Raw genomic sequence first — 20,628 nt, forward strand, 5'->3', positions numbered from 1 at the left:
ATCAAGTATTTAATAATTGACAGATTTTCTTGGAAAAAAATTTAGGACACATACAAGGAAATTCTTTTAGGTCTAGATTTACTGATATGTATGGAGAAGAGTTACATCTGCTTCAGTGAAATACAGAATTGAACCAGATGGTCTTAATGAAAGGTCATTTTGGTGATCTGGTATCTTTGAAATGGGTCTGTAGAAATGTTTTCAATAGCTATAGCTTCTTGTTTTGGAATTTTTAAAATATACCATACCTTAACTTAGCAACACTCTGAACCTGTCCTGGTCGTTCTTCTTTTTTATTGAGTTAAGGAAAAAACATTTTACCAAGTGGACACATTGTTTAATTTTGTTTTGCATTTACTAGATTGCAGTGCGAGGCCAATAAATTAAAGCCAGGCAGTTCTGTTGCTAATTACACACAACTTCTCTTGAGTATCAGATATTCAAATCCATTTTATGAATATGGTAGGGAGAATAACAACTGTAAAACAAAGCAGTGTGCATGTAAGTGACTGTTAGCGTGCATTTCAGAAAGGATAAATGCTCACCATATGGTACAATTACTGTGTCCAAGTTTTCAAATTAGCTTCTCTCATCCTCCTTATTACTGTCTTTAAAAAGAGAGGAAAAAACCCAACATGATTTATCTACTCTGCAGCAGAACTCTTGACGCAAAACAGCAGCCCAGTTCTGTCCAGTTTTTTTTTTCCCTTAGCATAATAGAGGCTGTCGGACTTTTTTATACTAATTACTGTGTGAGCCTCAGATGAACCCCCTTCAATTCACAGGGCTTTGTTAAGGGAGGAGCTGTCAATGTGTCTGCCCGTTTGCAGCTGTGCTGTGGCTTTAGCTTGCTTAACATTATGCTGCTTTTTAGACTTGACAGAAGGGATTTTTTTTTTTTTTTATTAAGGCAAAGCAGCCTTGTAGCGAAATGGTTTAAGCAGCTGCATTGTAGGAAAGCACAAAGAAGTTATTATTGTGTCTGTTTAGGGGGGTAGGGACGGAGGGGGAGATATTCGGCTGCTGTTGATGCCGATTGTTGACTTGCCATCTGCCAGATAGGGAGAAGAAAAAAAATGACAGCTCCAGCAGGGTGTTCAAGAGGTTGTTTGGAGAGACGCATAAACATGTGCAGATGTCGAACTGAATAATGGCTAGAACTTGAGACGGTTTATGATGCTGCTGATGTTTGTGCATATACAGAATGAATGTATGTGTGGATTTGGTTAACCAAGGGTACATACTAATTATCATTGTTTTCCTGCCTCCCCCCTCCCCCTTATTTTGTTAATTAGTTTAGGGACTTAATACTTCCTCTTCCTTCTCTTATGCACGTATAGTTTCGGAAAGCAGCTTCTCCACTAAATGGCAACGCAGACTTTCTGGCTGCCCTGTAGAGACGACAGCTAATCTAGTTGCTTAATACTGGGTGTGAATTGTTAACTGCTAGTGGGAGATTTTGGTTAGGAAGTCGGGCCGGTAAATTGCCATGCTTCTAGTTGTGTACACGAGCAGTTTAACAGTCCCTTTAACCATTACTTGGGACTGAATTGATTTATTTTATGGCCGACCACTAGGGGTGAGATAGAGAGTCCCGAGTTTATTTTACCAAGTAATTCTGTCCTACTTTGAACTCAGATGGGACTAGCCGTGAAGCAGAGTTGCATGGGAACCAGGCCTTCTTGGTTAATACTCTTTTTCTCTCTCTCGATCGTCTTTGATTCTGTAAATGACAGGCGTGCATTGTCATCATGGAGTACTGGCTTGGCGGCAGGTTTCCTTCTGAGCCATTCTTGTCATTAAGTATCAGAGATGTGGTATTGCTGTAATTTTTTTTAAATGCTACGGTCACACTTAAGCGGAATGTTTACCAAATACCTGTTTAATCCCTTTTGACTTTAAACACTTGAGAAGAAACAGGGATGTGAACTCTGGTTTCTCAAAGGAGTTTCTCTTCCAGGACACTAAATTTTTGTAAAATTTTATTTTATTTATTTTTTAAAATGTTTGTAAATCTTAAAATCAATAAGTATATGAGTAGAATTAACAGAACAAAAAGAGAAGCCTTGACTTCTCTTTCCCCCTTTTTCCTCGTTTGGATTTATATTACCAAAAAATGTGTGTGGTGTAATTATAAAGAGTTTTTACTTTGACTTTTGGTAAACTCCCGTTTTCCTAAAATGTTTAGGGTTTTGTTGCATAGTTATTAAGCAGAAATGCCTAACGTGTGGTTGAAAGGGAAACATAACGGACAGAGCTTTGTGTCCAGAGTAACGTCTTTCTGAAAGGACGGAAGGAAGATTATCTGTTATTTTCCACTCTTTGTAAAGAAATAGAGGTCAGGTCTATTTAGAAAAACTTTTGAGCTCACTGTCAATTTCTCTTCAAGTGAACTCTAATCTGTGTTTGCTGGAAAGGCTTAGAGACTCAACAGCCACACTGGACCTTGCCTTTGTCTTGTTGTGTTAGTTTTCTCTTTTATTTAGAAGGCCACAGATATGCCCTTGTTTTTGTATGTGGAATTATGTATAAATATTTGTAGTTGCATGGTCAGTGCTGACATCCCTGCTAAGTTTTCTAGGTAGGGGCATTATTAAACCGAGCAAGTGTGATGTGACAGTCAGGATGCCACTGAGTGGCTGAACCAAAGCAAGCTTGTATAAGAGCAAACTTGCAGTTTTGGGCTTTATTCATCATGTCTTATTCTCATTTCTTCAGACCCATTGACAAAATCTGAGCGGTGTGGACAAGTATACATGCTAAGGTGATTAAAACATTTAAGGCAGAGCATCTTTGAACTTAACACAGACCAGATTTAAATATCACATCCCTTAGCTGAGTGACTTTATGGAAGTACTTTCCCTACTTTAGGGTCAGTCTCTTCACGTGCTAGCTGAATGCCACAAGAACCACTACGCAGAGATCTCGTGAGGACTAAATGAGATGCTGATATATTTAGAATGTCTGGACCCTGTGCCATTGTAGCTGTTAGTATTTTGGTTTTGGGAGGTGTGATGCATATGTAGGTTTGCAGGTCTGTAACTGTTGTGAGTGGGGCACCTCACTGTGCTCTGAGTGTTCCTGGTGAGCATGCACTGTCCTCAAGGTTGTGTAAGAAATGTAAGGTGCTTTCATAGAACCTATGTCTAGTTATTTATGATTGTTTCATAAATCTGAAGGGAAGTTGACTGTTTAAAGAGAATGTAAGAAAACTTTTGAATGTAACTACTTTTGGAGTGTGGTATGAGAGTATTCAGGCATGATTTCATACTGTATCTTGTAAAATCCTTTTTCTACTTAAAAATTCAGCAAAATAGATAAATTGTATTTATTCCTTTAATTCAGTATTAATCTCATTATTTTCAAACTACCATTTTTCTCTGCTATGGCCAACACTTAAGCTGTATTTGGGTTATGATTATTTTTAAAATTAGATTTTCAGACACATCACAGTGACTAAATTTAATGATCGTAGTGAACAAACAACACTAAAAATAATGTTTTATCCCCTTGTGGAGTTTTAAAACATGATGTGATCGTCCCAGCTCTTGATTTTGCAGATGGAGACACTGATGAGACTCACGTAGTGCTGGGTGCTGGGGTGGCACAGCGTTTTCTGGAGGGGAAGAGGGTGGCCAGGGCTGGCCACAGTGTCGGTCAGATCAGCATAGCCTGGTTAGTACCCACATGTGTGTAGGTGGTTCCGCAAAGTTTTCCCTTTAAAAACAGTGTTTTTCTTTACTAAGTTTTCCTCCCTAATTTTAGGTGAAGAGTCCAGGAATGCTGCACCTGGGAGTGCTTGCCTGATTTAGCTATTGAAGTGGTTAATAGGACTGGGTATAGTGACTAAGGACTTCTGTTTTGGTTTTGAAGAATAAATTGGTTACACTAAAAAAAAAAAAAAAAGAAAGAAAAAAGAAAAAACCCTCAATCTAAATGCTATAAACACGATGCTGGCTTCTCAGAAGGAGATTTTCACGTGTTGTAACACATGGTGATAAATGCCAGTGTTCATATACAAATAGTTAATTGTTATCGTTTAATTTTTTTTATTTTTTAATAATGGCATGTTTACCACAAACAACTTCCAGGACCAGAGAAGCAGAAATATTCCAGAGTCCATGAAATGTAGCGTCACAGATTAGGAGGAGACTCCCACAGTGAAGACCTATGAGGGAAACCGGTACTTGGTGTATTTTCAGGATAATCCAAAAAACCTGGAGGAGCTTCTAGCGTTAATGATATATAGATGCATTTGAATTGTGCCTCAGAAAAATCCTGCATGAATAGTAATTTTTAAAAATATTGGCCAGTATGTTGAAAACAGAAGAGTATTTCTCTGTCTGACATATTCTTTAAGGCATCTTGCTAAATGTTTTGGCTTAAATTTTTTAATGTGTTTTAGTTTCAAGAAAATCTGATTAAAAATGTTGGTAAACTTGGTAGCACTTTTTAGAACAGAAGATGATTAAGATACAAAGGCAGAAACCGTGAAGTTCGTGTAGTTTTTTGGCTGGGCAAGTCACTTATTTGCTTGAGACTGGGACACAGCATCAAAGTTCATAATTTTATACTTTTAAGTGAAAGCGCATAGAACAGCAGCTGTTGTTTCCTGGCATCTCTCTGAGGAGATATTTAAACTTAAGTATATATATTTATTACAGAAAAGAATTTTATGAAGTGACCTTCTTTCCCTTCTCTGCATTTACATTATGTTCCACTGACTCTTAAGCTAATTCTTGGTACTTTTTGTTTTAGTAAACTAGGTTATGGAATGTAAGAATTTTTTTTCTTTGACCTTAAACTTTCTGTAATGTAGTATAGTATAATTTAAAAAGAATAAAACTGTTTAATTCCAGTAGCACATATTTTAAGAACCTGGTTTACTCAAAGTTATGCCAGGTACTGGTATAGTTCCTGAGAGGAGAATCATCCCTTAACCTGGGGAAGAAAAGGCTTTTCTTAAAAGTAAATACAAATTCTATGTAAGAGTGTATTTTCACTAAATGGAAACCATATGTCAGTAGATCTTACCATGTAAAAGGAAAGCTTGGTACTTAACTGCATATAATAATTTTTATCTCCCCTCAGGAGGTCACTCACCATAAGATAGCTCTGTGGTTTGGGCTGGGTTTATTGTGGGACATTGGTGGTGTGCAGTTGGATGGTCACTGTATTATGTAGGGCTAGTTAGTGTTTTGAACAGCCTAAAAAAAAATCTTTGATGAGTGAATGCCAGAGAAGTTTTTTCCTACTTTGGGTGAAATAGGTACTTTATGAGGAAAAGGCAGAAATCACCCAGTGCACGTTGCATTAGGTCTAGGAAATTTCTTCATGGCCTGTGGAGAAATTTACAGTTTTAGGAGCAGTATGAAAATGAGGTCCTACCCATTTGTCATTTGTCTTATATTTTATTAATCAACGAGGGATTTGTAATAAAAGCCTTTTGGCTATTGGCTGCTTGTAAGAAGATACCTGATCACCTCTGGTTTGGTGCTGAATATTAATCTCTTTGAATTACTCTATCTTTACTAAAAGGTTCATATGTTCTGGTGTCCTACAGTTTTTTATTTTTTTATTTTTTTTTTGTTTTTTTAAGATTTATTTATTTATTTATTCATGCTAGACAGAGAGAGAGAGAGAGAGAGAGAGAGGCAGAGACACAGGCAGAGGGAGAAGCAGGCTCCATGCGGGGAGCCCGACACGGGACTCAATCCTGGGACTCCAGGATCGCGCCCTGGGCTAAAGGCAGGCGCCACTGAGCCACCCAGGGATCCCCCTGTCCTACAGTTTTTAAATAACAAATTACAGAGATCATTATGACAGAAATGTAATAGAACTTAGTATTTATATAATGCAGAATCATTTATATCATTTTTCATTTCATTGGATTTTGAATGACTTTCATGACATACCTCAAGTAATTTTCCTTGATGATGCCTTGATTTTAAGATCTTTCCTTTCAAAGTTACTAGAAACACTTGAGAACACACTCCTATGCCTGTAGAGGTACAGATAATGATGAGGAAAGAAATATTCATGTATAATGAGAAATATACCCATTTCAGGTTTTTTTAGAAGATTATTTTTATTGGAAGGATAGGTAGATTGTTTTCTGAAATATCCTGTCTATGTGTTAGGTAATACTGCCCTCAGAGGGCCAAGGTAAGTAAATTCATTTTTAACATTAAGGAGCAGCTCTTCTGCTCTTTATTTGATAGATAAGCTTACTGTGGGGAGAGGAATGGACTCCTTTGAATAATTGAATAGTGTTTGATTTGGTCTGTTCTTTTGAAAATGTTAGCTGTCTCCATACTTGGGGTGCTGAGCACATCAAGCCCATTCAGTCCTTTTCTAAAAACATGAAGGCAGGGGACTGGCCCCAGATTGCTACATTAGATCAGTTTACAAAGAGGCTAAGAAAATTACCTAGGAAAGTTGAGATGATTTTACTTGAGTATCTTTTGCTTTCTGTCTCTTGGAGAACAGATGCTCTGATGTTCGAAATTATTTGAACCACACTTTTGAATATCTAGCCACATTCATTGAAGTGGAAACATTATATTCCCTTCCGTTTTATAAACTTAAACATAATCACATCTTTACAATACAAATCAAGAATAATTAACTTCACTGCACATGTAGCCATTACATGTAAATATAAAATGCACTACCAGTTGAAATACAGTATCATTCCTAAGTATTTATGAAAGCCTAACATGAGTGTATGGTTTAAGGCATATCCAGATTCAGAGTGGTTTGAGGTTAAATAATTGCACAATAAAAAACTTGCACTTTTGACTGGTGTCAAAGTAATGAGTTGTATACTCTTGTGTTTGCTTTTTGTATGTGCTAATGTTTTATGAGATAATTAACTTGAAAGAAACATTGAGATGTTTTGTAGTAGATCCAGTGGAGTGCTTGATTTTTTCCCCCATAGTTAATAGATACTGAATCAAGAAAGACTGTTTCTGTGACAGCAGCATTATCAATTGTAACAACAGATTTCAATTGGTTGAGCATAAATGATACATAACTCATTGTTATCGGTAATAACATGGGATGAAAATAGGATATAAGCAAAGTGGGTAACAAAAATTGATATTTCATTCACAAAGACCCAGCACCTATTCTGCTCAACTAATGTGGAATAGTGGTCCCGCCAAATGAGATTATAAATTCCACCTTATTTTAAATACTACACTTACTTTTGTTAGTTTATTTTTTATTTTAAAGATTTTATTTAGTTATTCATGAGAGACACAGAGAGAGGCAGAGACATAGGCAGAGGGAGAAGCAGGCTCCCTACGGGGAGCCTGATGCGGGACTTGATCCCTTGACTCCAGGATCACACCCTGAGCCAAAGACTGACACTTAACTGCTGAGTCCACCCAGGTGTCCCACTTTGTTTAATATGTTTACATGTATTAAGCACTCACTGCATCTTTTTTGTGTAACCATACTTTATTCATTTAGCAAATGCTGTGTAATGTTCCATATTAGCCAGATGTTCTGTGTACTTCATAAATATTAATTCATTTCTTCTGAACTATTGTCCCCATTTTCCAGAAGGGGAAACTAAGGCACAGCTAGTAAGCAGTATGCCCAGAGACACACAGCTAGTTAGTGGTAGAGTTGGCGTCTGAACTTTGGACTTCAGAGGATGTACTCCCCACCACTGTGATACGCTGCCTCCTTCCAAGGGCTTGAACAGTATGGCAGAGCAGGATTTTGTTTACTTCAGGAGATCTTATTCAGATCTCAACTTTGTCCTTTGCCTGTCAGCAGTGTCTCAGGGCCTCAGCATGGCTGTGCAGGGTGAGGACACCCTGGCCCCTGTCTCTCCGTGTCACTGAGTGGAGGTCTCAGGAGTAAAGCCTGAGCATGTCTCCTTTATCCCGCCTATTAGCACTTCTGTTCACCACTTTGCTGTGAGACAAGTCACGGTCAGCCACTGCCTAGGAAAAAACATAGGTGTTGGGAAGGCCATGGATTCAGACCCAGAATTGTAGGGTTTGTGGCTTGATGTGTCATTTTGGGGTCTTGTGCTACTGGAGATTTATTACAGGAGATACTCCCATCGGTGATGGTCTAAGAGAAAACCCTATTCTGTTTTGTTGGGCTTTATTTTACGAGGCAGCAATTAGAATATAGGGCTGGGAGGGTTGAATCACCTGAGGGTTTTTTCAGATGGCACAGGCCTCCTCCCGAGGCGCTACTGCCACTCCTGCCAGCTGCCCCAGGGACCCACTGTGATGGCTGTATATGCTGTCCATCCATCGGTTTGTTATAACAAATGGGCTGAGTTGTGCTAGGTTGTGTTGGACTGAGATTTCTGTTTGAGAGAGCTTTTCTGACATGAATGTGGTTTGCATAGAGGTAGGTTTATTTATTCAATTAATGGATAAATACCAGCCTGCTCTGTGGTAGGTGCTAGAGATACGTGGTGAGTAGGTTGCGTTATGGACTCCCTGCTTCCGTATCTGATACTCATTGAGGCTATTTATTGCAGCACATATATAATGTAGGAAATTACATTAATTTAGACATTTAGAGAATATGGTGTGGCAAAGTGAAGAAGTTGGAAAATGTCATCTTTTAAAATTTGTCCATTTCTTCAAAATTGTTTAACGTTCTGTGGCCCTTTCTACTTTGTTAAAATAGTGCAAGAATGACTGAGTGTTTAATGCAGTGTGTGGAGTTGGAGACTTTTTGCTATCATGCAGAAAGCAGATTAAAAAGAAAGCTCTGCTTTCACAATCTACAAGGGCGTAAATGTAAGCAAAATAATAATTTAGCTCACATTTAACCCAGCAGGAAGCTGAGTGCAGATTGAGTAATTCTCCACAACATATCTACTGCTATGTAAACTAATCTCATGGTTTGTTCTTCATTAAATTGCCAAGATGCTATTTTTCTGTTGGCTAGTTTCTGTGGATGCTTTTTGTTCTCTCTCATTCTCTCTCTCTCTCCATTCACCTTGCTTTTCTCTCAAAGTAAAACTTAATGCTGTAATTCCATTAAGATGTTCTTATATTTATAAGAATAATTGGTAACTGTCACATTTTAGGTTTGAAGTGTAATGTTTTCGAAAAACAAAGGGAACCAGAGTTGTTTGATTAACTGATTTATAGAATACCTGGAAACAAATACCATAGTGCTTAAAGGTGAGTGATCATTGTGCAGTTTTCTGGAAAACAGAAGATGAGAAAGTAGGTAAAGTACCAGTGGGCCAGCCGTTCTGACCTTAGGAAAGGCTGCACTGGAACATCTGTGGTGTTCAGTGTGGGAGTCCTTTTCTCATCACTTGCTTCAGCTTCAAAGCAAAACATGGACCCCAGCCTTCTTTAGTAAGGAGATATGAAAACTATACCTAATATAAAAATGACAAGTTCATGCATTATGCAGTGGAAGCACAATTTCTTGACTATAATATACTTTTCAAAATAATCATGAAGGAGCATATGTGGGAAAGCAGAGGAATGTGGGTACATCTGGAAAGCTTTTAAGGCATCTTGGAAGCACAGTGCAAAATCACCAAAATTGTAAACACCTTCCATCTGGTCAGTTGTAGTGGTAACATTGACCAGTACAAGAGCAGACAAATCTCTCAGTGACCTTATGTGACAGGCAGACAAGCAGGGTGAAATCATCCTAAACATTTGAGTGTTTTGCAATATGACCTCATTAATCAATACTGTGCAGAAAACCATGAGAGAAAAAGACTGCACAGGCGGGATCTTGAAACTTGAAAGGCTCAGGTGTGTTCTACGTTCTGTTAGGTGAAAGAAGCGTCCTAAACTATTACCATGCCTCTGCTTATACTGTCATGAGGCTTCAAAGAGGAATGGGTACAGTGCCTGATCCCGGAACCAACACAGCAGCAAACCAGCTAGCTCTTCCATGAAATGTTGAAGGATCATGTGCTAGTAACTTCTGCCTCCCCTTTCCCCACAGGAAGGCATCAGACCGCAGTGTTACTGAGCACCATTTCCACAAGGCCCAAGGGTCCCATTGGGAAATGCCAAGCATGGAACATCTTCCTACTCCTCCATGTGACTTCTTATATCACGAAGAATGACAAAAGACATGGGAGAGTTTTTCATCTAGCATTTTAATTGCTCAAAGCATCCACTTTTTTCAGTTCTCTCTTCTTGCAGCTGCCCTCTACACTTAAAGCTCTGTGAGGCAGGTCCTGTGGCTGGATCCTGCATTCTCAGTGCGCGTGTGTATTTTGATGCTCAATATATACTTTGGAATGAATATATCTATTAGAAGCCCATTTCCCCCAGTTCTAAATGAAAGTGTTTCAAGAAGCTTGTTCTTTGGGTTGTGATTCTTTGAGCTATGAGCAGTACCTGAAAATGAGGGAGCGGGGCAGGAGCCTGTAGTGCTTTGGGTGGTGTTGTAGACCCCATTGAATTTCAGACTATTGAAACACAGCCAGCACTGGTTGATGACGGTCAAGGAGATTGCACAGATGACACCTCAGAGTGTGACACTTTTAATTTGCCCAAGGGCAAGGTAAGAACATGCTTGAAAGGACTTAAAAAAGGGGAATGACAACCCAGACCTTTGGGTTTGTAGGAGCTGGAATACCTGATCAACATATATTTAGTAAGCTTGTAGAATGTAGAAAAGTACTTCCATTTTTAAAAAATTATGTTTCAGATGGTCCCTGTGAGTTGAAAAATTGTTACTATGCTAGCTCATTGCAGTGTAGAAAATACCAACAAAAAAAATTCTTAGGGTTATTTTCAAGACACTTGTAAGAGAGAACGATGATAATTTCAGTGAGAGATTGTACTTCTTTTTTCCCTGAGAAACATTCATAGGGCTTTTACTTAGAACTAATTGGAATGGAACACTTGCAATCCACTATATAAAAATGGAACAGACAATTTCAGAGATTGCAAATGTTTTGTTATGTTTATCATCATACATTTCTGCAGTAACTATATCTGGCTTTACTATATTTATGATATTTAAGACATAGCACACTATTGTGAATTATATATTCAGTTTTTGTTTGTAGTGCTAATAATTACTTGCAAAAATCTCCTAATCGAAAAAAGATTGTGCTCTATTTTCTTTTAGATAGTTCACATGTGTAAATTTGGTTGGCATCGGTCAACAAGCAACTAAATACTTAACTATATTGTGAATCATGAAAATCGACTTGACGCTGCTATTAATATTAAACCTCTTTTTTTGTCTTAGGTAAAAATTGTCCCATGACTTTCATTTAAGACTAATGCTTTCTTAAAGTCCTATAAATTAATTTAACTGAAAGCTGCCATCTCTGGATTTAAAAGCTATTCTTGGGAAATTTTTAATTATTTGATTTTCACAATACTGTGCCCTGTATCATTTAATAAAAATAATTCAGAGAGATCTAAGACTTTAGCTCTTTAAAAAACAAAAACAAAAACAAAAAAACTCTGATATCCTACCCCTGTCTTGAAAAAGAAGTATTAAAAAAAAAAGAAAAGAAAAAGAAGTATTAAATCAGTGCTGTGTTTTGTTGTGGGATAGCCCTTTCATTTCTTCAGAGAATTCAAGTTTTATATACCCGACACCAGCTAAAGAGACTTTGTTTTTTGGGACAGTAGAATACATTTATTACCCAAGTGAGACTTGTTGCCTCACTTATGACAATATTCCTGAATAAGTGTACTATGGTAATATATTACGTGGAATATATAATCATTAGTGGAATATATAATGTAAGGTTGGAGATGAGTTGTAAATGATATTGCCATAAATGACAATGATATAATTAATAACAAAATCTAACTCATGCTGCGCTCAGGTGGGCGCTTGCACATCTTGTCCTTTAGGTGGGCACAGTTGTGTTTCTCTGATTTCAGATCTGAGTTTGGGAGTAGAGAGCTTAAAGTTCCTAAAGCTGAGATGTGGAAGAGCCAGGAATCAGACCCATACTGGGAGGCTGGGAGGCTGCGAAGTCCTTGCCTCTGAAGCATTGTGTTATCCTGCCTAGAGCATTCCAAGGGTGAGGCAGAGCGGGGAAGGAACTGAGGCCTCACTGCAGAAATTTCTTGATCCTATATTGACAAGGACTATTTGTTGTGACTTTTATTATACAATATGGCATTTGTCTTAAGTAAAGTTTCTTTGGTCTGAAAATGTGACCCATGTGCCTTAAGCTGCAGTGGTAACATGGCCAGCTGCTTTTTTGTATAAATACTATTAGCTCTCCCCCTCTATTAATAAAGAAGGTGTAAAGAAGTTATTTTTTATTAACAGATGTAGCGAGTGTGGATATCATTCATATTCCCCCTTTGAGATGTCAGAGATAAATAATAATGTATCTTAAAAATGTGGATTGTGATTAAACATGGAAATTCAAAAAATATGTATTATCAGGAGAGCTGAGCTTATAGTTGTTTCAGCTTTGTGATGATACAGTGGTGCCTCTGTCCGACACGCCCACGAGCATATCCTCACCCTCTTCTTCAGGGAGCGATTAGCTTGGGAAGCCTATGTGATCTCACCTGTGAGTGGCTGTTAGTCATTTCAAAAGCCATGTCACCTGTCTTGTACAGAAATCAGAACTCCTGATTTGTTTGCAGTACAACTGTTGGTAACCAGCATCTTTCATTTTCTTCATATTTTATCCTAGGAAAGTAGCTTATTTTGAAAATGATGCTTCAGTGTTTTGTCTAATTAAGTTCTAAATGATCATGTGTTTAGGATTTGTGAAAAACAGTGCTACACTTGTATAGGCTTCTTTTCAATTGGATTCTATCTGTATCTATCTTAATGACATCTTAGTTCATCTACCTAATTGTGTTTTTAGCATAGCCCATGATTGTGGAGGCTAGGCCTCCAATAGATGAATGAGTATTTCTGCACTGTTCTCAGCTAGTGCAGAATTGACTGCACATCTGATTTTCTGCTTCTTGCGAAATTAGAGTTAGGACCAGGTTCTAGAACACAGCCTAGCCTTACAAACGAATGAATGCATGAACCAAATATTTATTGACACAGTTCATTTATGAGGATACCAGCTGATTCATTTCTAAGGGTCTTTTTTCCATCTGTAAGTCTGAACAAATCTAGTCAGTTCCTGGTTATTCTAGATGTAAGACCACTTGAATGTTTTCATCAATCTCTTTTAGTTTTTAGACGTACATTCCTAGCTCCTGCTTTGGCACTTTTTTGATGATTTCAGCTTCTAAAAAATGCAAATGTGATTCTTATTGAAGTATTAATGAAATAATCTGTAGTATGTGAGGATTAATTTAGGTTGATTCATTTATTATCAAATAAAAATGTAATTTGAAGTTAGGTGAGTAGTGGGAAATGAACCTGTCTGCTTCATCAGATAACCTTGAGTTGAACGCATCTTGCTAATAAAGATGATCCACTTGAATACACTATCAAAATATTGAGGTGCCGAGTGAGGATGAATTTAAACTCCTACCATCTCCCATCTGAGATGGTTATTAAAGATTAAGCCTGAAAGCCAAAATATTATTTGTACTCAGCTGGGGAAATCAAGAATGTTCTCTGTGGCCAACATTCACTGAAAAACACTGAGGTTTTTTATTTATTTGTTTTAAGAGCCTACAGGAAATAAATTAAGAAAGCTGGCAAAAGTCCAGAACCTGAAAGCATTATAACCAAGTAAAACTGAACTCTAGTAGACAACCTCCTCTAACCCCACATTTGACAAATAGCATTCTTTCCTATTGATAAGAGCAAGGTAAGATTTTTTTCCTTTGCGTTTATAAGGTATTAACTATTAACTATGTCTCTGTATTAGTGATGCCAAGAGCTTAATCAATAGGGGTTTTTTTGGTTCTAGAAACAAGCTGGTTAAAGTGCTAAGAAACCGCAGTAAGTTTTCTAGGGCTGCCCTAACAAATTACAACAAATGGGTGGTTCAAAACAAAAGACAATGGCAAAATCTCTCGTAGTTCTGGACACTGAAAGTTAGAGATCCAGGGGTCAGGCAAGGCCATACCCCATCTGGAGGCTTCGGAAGAGAATCTGTTCCTTGCCTTTCCAGCTCCTGGGGTCTCTAGGTGTTTGTTGGCTAATGGTATGGCGCTGGATCACATGGCCTTCTCCTCTTAGTGTGTCAAAAACCCCCTCTGCCTTACACTTCTACCCTCCTGCAGGGATATTTGTGATTGGATTTAGGGCTCACTCAGATAATCCAGGATAAGCCCTTCTTCTCAAAATCCTTCACTTAATCCCATCTTTTGCCATTTTAGGTGGTGTTCCCAGGTCCCAGGGATTAGGGTGGATACATATCTTCTGAGGGGTCACCATTCAGCTCACTACAGAAACCAAACTATCAGGATTCTTATTGGGAAGTGTATGTGTTTTGATATTGAAAAGGGCCTTCTTCAAAATACATAAAACCTCCAGCCAGGGAGTGTGAGAAAGAGTTGCAAGCACCCTTCATTAAGGTAGATAGAAAGTTGGGAAGAGATTGTGCTGGGAATCCTGTCCAGGTGTGGCTGTGGCGCTTTCTGCAGGTTTATCATGACAATGCATGTAAATGTTGAATTGATACCCCATAAATGCTGCTGCTTTTTAAAACAAGACTTCCGCCCTGTTACAACCAAGCTGTGTGTCTTAAATTAGTTGAAGCCTATGGGCTATAAATATAAAAGTATGATACAGCTTGGTTTTAATACAGCATGTATAAATTTAGGTGTAAATGCTATGTTTAAAATACAAGATGTGGTTGACTTTTAGCAGTCTATCTTAAAAGGACTGGTGGCAGAGAGAGCACCTTTGTTCTGGGCATTTAGCCCCATAAAAGCAACGACTATCTGGCTGTATTTTTAGAACAGCCTGAGAATATGTCCCTTATCCAGACTCTCACTGCTTCAACTACCGAGTCAGTGAGGAGAGTGTTCAGATCCTTTGTCAAGACCAGCTGGACAAGAACCTCAAGGCTGCAGGAACAGTTCTACTTTTCCATCAGTGGACATGGTGTCCTGCTGTGGTAACATGGAAAGCTATGACTTTTTATACTCTTGAGCCAGGAATGTTCTTTTGTTTTAGGCCTAGTAGGTGGCAGTAAAGCTTGTTTTTTTTTTTTTTTTTTTTTTTAAATTTCTACCTTGTGAATTTGTGTCCTTACTAAGGCCCATTTCTGTGGCAGAAAAAGAATCCCTTTTCAGTTCCTCCTTTGGAACTAGAAAATAAATATTTAATTAGGCCAGCACATCATGCAATTGTATGAACTTGACTTGAGAATGTTAATGGGAACCTATAAAAAAGGATCTGCTTTCAGGAAGTATTCAGAAGCCTCTGAATTTTAAGGGGTATCTGAAACCTGGTATAGTACTAGAATACAAAATCCAAGAATTAGAGTCCTTGTCTTTTTTATTTTTTTTGTCCACCACTATGTCTCCAGGACCCAGAACAAATAAATAAGTAAATGTACTCTAAACATCTTCTCAGGAAGTCCGTTCATATTATAAACAACAATCAAAAATCAGGAGTCTTAAAGTTTGAGATCCAGTTAGCCCCACGTGACAGTACAATTGTTGACTTTATTGAACTGAAATCAACTCAAAATTGTTAACCAAAATTTGTGACAAATAATAATATTTTTTATTTTATTAAGAGTGTAAATTTTGACTTTTCAATTTTACTCCTGTGTGAATGACTACTGCACTGTCTTGGTGTAATGTATTATGTGTCAGGAAGACATAACAGATTGATTTTTAAAAGAACTTTTTGGCAACCGGAAGTCTTGCTGGAGACCACATAAAATATTCTAAATTTCCCAAGATTTGTTTAACCAAAAAGATAGAAGATTTATGTGATGGTGTTTTGTGTCTTTTGACTGAGCATGACAGCATTAGTGGCTGACAGGAAATTATTCTTAGAAATGAAAATTTGATGTTTGTTTCTTTTAGTTTCGTATTTCTTGAATAAGTGTTTTCAGTACTTTGCTTAAATAAAGAGTAGTGCTGTCCCATTTTTCTTACAAAATTTTTAGACGAATTTATTTTGTCTTTTGTGTAACTATTAAGCTATTGCTTAGTTTTTAGCCTGATAGACTTAGAGGATCTTATACTAGTATGAATCTGTTGTTTTATAGGAGCATTTGAAATCTAAATATGATATTACTAATTAGAGGTTTAATGTCTAATGATTTTAGATTTTATATAGGAATCCATAAGTAAAAAAATACAATAAGTAAATAATAAGTGCAATCAAGAAAGGAACTTGCTTCATCTTTGTAATGGGAACTGTGAGTGTGGCATTCTTTTTTTTTTTCCTTTAAGATATTATTTATTTATTCATGAGAGACATACACAGAGAGAGGCAGAGACACAGGCAGAGGGAAAAGCAGAAGCAGGCTCCACACAGGGAGCCCGATGTGGGACTCAATCCCGGGGCTCCAAGATCACACCCTGGGCCAAAGGCAGGCACTAAACAGCTAAGCCACCCAGGGATCCCCTGAGTATAGATAGCATTCTTGTTTTGCAAATTTAGCATGTGTTTATTAATACCAAGGCCATGTTTTTTCAGTAAAGCAAAATGAGGGAGGGAAGTTAGGGTTTCTTTTTCTTTCCCTTTGGAAGGGAAGTTAGGGTTTCTTTTTCTTTCCCTTTAAGTGCCTTTTATGTGCTGGGATGGTATTTGTATACATCTCTTTCATTTATTCATTCATTTGGTAGATTATTATTCAGCACCTATCACGTGGTGAGCACTGGAGTGGGTGCTTGGAATACATCACTGTAAGGAGAAAGAACTCACAGTACTTAGGACTAATGGTGAAAATCAAGTTCTGAAGAAAAAATAGAATATATCTGCCATTGTGAGCTTGATGGCTTCCCAGTGCCTACTTTTCTGATGATACTTCGCTAATAAAATGTGTCAATACTTGAAAGATTAGTATATCTCAGTGGACCAGTGTCTCCTAAATAGCCAAAGTGTGGTGTTGCAGAACCATGCATAGTATAAAAGATTCACTCAGTGTGTAATATAGACCAGTGGATTTTCACTTAACGGGGTACAACAGTTTCCTTGACATGGTTTCAAATTCTATGCTGCAGTTAGCCTTTCAGAAAACTTCAAAGAAAACCATAACTATCTGAATACTCCTGCCCTTCCTGGTTACATACCTGTTGAACCAGATTGCTTTCTGTATTTTAAACTGAAACAACATACCACAGTAGATTGAATACAGAAGCAGGTATGAGAACCTGGCTATCTTCTGTGAAGCCAAACATCAAAGAGTTTTTTTAAGTGGAAAGAAGTTATGCTCTTTCTCTGATTTTTTTTTTGTTTTAGAAAATGTAACTATTTTCATAAAAATGTATGAGTTACATTACACATAATGAGTTTATTATTTTTAAAGGAAGTAATAAAAGAATTTAAATTTTCATTTTGGTTCCTGATACAGTAAACCTATGAAGTCTACCTACATAGACTCTTGGAGTTGTCAGAGTTAAAGCTGTAAAGAGGTGTGAGGTAAGGAGCTTTGAGAACTGCTGATTTACATCTGAAATATATGTTAGGGTGAGATTATGAAGGAGCTTACGTTTGATGCTAAGAGACTAGTGCTAAACAAGAAGGAGTCAGAAATTTTTGAGCAGAAAAGTTATATAAATCAAAGTGGTACACACATCAGGATTAATCTGGAGGGGGATAAATGCGTGAGGATGAAAGGGGGTTGAGCAGGACTGGGCCCAGGCACAGCACAGCAGCAGAAGGGTGAGGTGTGAGAGCCCCCTTTAGGTTGGCCTGGATGAGAGACTTGCCAAGGCAGCGCTGACCTAGCCTCAGCACAGGGAATAGCCCTGTGTTGTTAGCTAAAGCTTGCGTAGCTGCGGTCCAGGGAAGAAGCTGACCTGTAGGGAAAGTGGAGCTCTGTTCAGTTTTTTGTGGGACTGTGATTCAGCATTTTGAGATTGAAGAACCAAGTAGAAATATCCAGGAGAGAACTGACAATTTTGAGACCAGCTGGCCTTCTGTGTCTTTTGATGTCACAGAGTACCTCTGTTTCTTAAAATTAAGATGAGTCCCTCCTTAGGCAAGCATCTTGGGATCTGGTTGCTATAAAGGTCTATTTTGGTAGTTAGGTGATAGTTTATATCAAAATTTGATACATATGCACTTATTGATTATTATGTGCTTGGCATTGTACCATGTGTTCTTACAGTTATTACGGTTTGTGTGAGCATGTGTGTGGTTTTTAAGCTCCGGTAACTCATGGTCTTTCAGTCTTTTATTTCCTTGACTTATTTACAGCGTTGCACAGAAGGTAATTTCTCTATTCAGAACAATAAAATGTTGTTTAAACAAGTTCTGATCAAGATTTAACAATGAAAACAGACTTTTCCCCCTTTCTTCTTAAAAAATGACACAATTAGTCAGTTAGTACATGGAAAACAAACATCTATTTCATGTTCCTCCTTATGATAAGTGTTTTTCATCAAAATTCCTTGATACTGTGTGTGGGTGATTTACCAAGGCTTTTTAAAATGGTTGAAATATGCTCTAACAACCATCTGATAAAATGAAAAACTGAATAAAATGTGTACTCAGATGAATGATTCTCTGAAGAAATAATAGTGCAAATGAATTATCAAAGTGTGAAATCATTAAAAACAAAACATGTTTGAGTTTTTATTGAATCTTAATTGCAGGCTTATGTATTTTCTTTTGTAAGCTAAGTTAAAAGAAAATTGCCTAACTAAATTTTTGGAGGCCAGTGTTGTAGGACATATATTGTACCATAATTTATTTTTCACATAAAAGCTGCTGTTCATTTTTTTCCCCAGCATTAACATGCATGCTTTCCTCATGTAGGAGAATATATAAAAAACTGGAGGCCAAGATATTTCCTTTTGAAGACAGATGGCTCATTCATAGGATATAAAGAGAAACCTCAAGATGTGGATTTACCTTATCCCCTCAACAACTTTTCAGTGGCAAGTAAGTTCATTATGATTATTGATTCACCTTGCATTTATTTATCTGTGTGACCTCATGTATCAGATATACTGCATTACAGGAGAAGCCTATGCAAAAGTTTAGGTTTGTATTTAAGTGCTGGGAAATTTTCAGCTTTGATAGAATTTCAGTTTCTTAGTATAGGGGTTATTGATAGTATTTGGTCTTATATAATTCAATATTGTTGAATATAGAACTTAAATGTGATAAATACAATTCACCAAATATGTACCTCAAGTTTTTCTTTATAAAATATAAATAGAGACCTTTGAACTCGGTTGCTAAGTGACATTGGTTGTAAGATGTTGCAGTACCTGGTACATTTTTAATCAGTTTCCTGTAATGACCTTAGCTCTTTTTGTTGATCATATGATGAAAAACAAATGATCTACTTTAGAAATTATTTTCTGGGGAGATTTTATGTTTGAAGTTCAATTTTTCTTCCTTACAAATACTTCAGAAAAATGTTTGTAATGAAAATTGATTTAATTATATATTTTCATGAACATAGCACAAAATAAATGGAAAGATTCTGCTGCTGGTGACACTGGCAAGGTATCATTGCTGTGTTATAACCAGGCTCTTAAGGCTGATGGTATTACTGATTAATCAATGGAAGAGTTTTTCTACATCAATTCAGAAATATATTTGAAAACTCATGTTAGGTTAAAATGACAGGGAGGTGGTATTACTTTAGAAAGAAGGGTTGTTAAAAGGGCATCTCTCAGGAAAATGAGGCACCAAGCAGCCTCTTGCATAAGAGCTAAAGTCTGTACCCTTGAGAGAAAATCTTTAGCCAGACACCATTCTTAATTTTGATTTTGGTTGTATGTTGTTTTGTGTTAGTTTCATTTGAGAAAGATAGGAGGTAAAGATTGAAGCAAAAAAATAAAATGAAAAATAGCATCAAATAGCAACAAAAAACCCAAGATAACAAAAGTCCTTGAATGTTATAAAAGTCATTTTAAAATTGGATAGAGCCCCAGCCCGTTTTATGGATACTATTTTTTAATTTTTTAAAATAAGGTAAAGCCATAAACCAAAGGGTTTGTGAAATCAGTTGAGTGGCAAGAATACTAACTTAAAAAAAAAAAAAAAACCCAGACACCTCTCCATTTCTATAAATGGATTCTTATGTAGGGATTTCATTTTTTAAGAAGTGACAACTCTGTTAATCTGTATGTATTAGTTAAGGAAACCATTTTTCCCCTAACTAGAATGCTTGTTAGGTATTTATGGCTTTCTTTTAATAGAGAATGATTTTTAAAATCCTGTTGTCAATTGAAAATAATATCTTGTATTTTGTATTGACTTAAGAGTATGTTTTCATTCTATAGATCTTTTGGGTGAGCATTTGCTTTAAAGTGATAGAAATTGGCTTTTAAAACACTAACTACACATATTATCTCCTACATGAAACAAGTCCAGTTTCTTAGTTTCTCTATTTTACTAGCAAATGGTATTGGTTTGCCTGCAATAATTTATAAAAGTACAGAACTCCTGTATCTGCTGATCAAAATGCAGCATTTTTTGACCTTATGAAATTTCACACCCCAACAAGTTTTAAAGACATACTGTATGTCACAGTCTGCCAACATCTGCTCCAACACTTCCACTGGCAGAGGCGACGATAAATGCTGCACTCTTGGGGAGAGATCCTGTTTAGTGACT

At 37.1% G+C, this 20,628-nt stretch overlaps 1 protein-coding gene across 6 annotated transcripts in view; it reads left to right on the forward strand.

Annotated features, from left to right (window-relative positions):
- The window catches only part of AKT3 (AKT serine/threonine kinase 3), a 307,964-nt gene that overhangs the window by 114,834 nt on the left and 172,502 nt on the right, over positions 1-20,628 (forward strand). For 4 of the 6 annotated variants that reach the window (XM_072732864.1, XM_072732865.1, XM_072732867.1 and 1 more), the window contains one exon: positions 18,814-18,939. The exons of 1 other annotated variant lie outside the window; for it this stretch is intronic. In XM_072732864.1, the coding sequence (XP_072588965.1) occupies positions 18,814-18,939 (126 nt within the window). Of the gene's footprint in view, positions 1-17,404; positions 17,473-18,813; positions 18,940-20,628 lie in introns of all 6 variants that reach the window. One more of the 6 variants, XM_072732868.1, reaches the window with a different exon arrangement.

Source organism: Vulpes vulpes, chromosome 13, assembly GCF_048418805.1.
Source record: "Vulpes vulpes isolate BD-2025 chromosome 13, VulVul3, whole genome shotgun sequence".
Lineage (NCBI taxonomy): Eukaryota > Metazoa > Chordata > Mammalia > Carnivora > Canidae > Vulpes > Vulpes vulpes.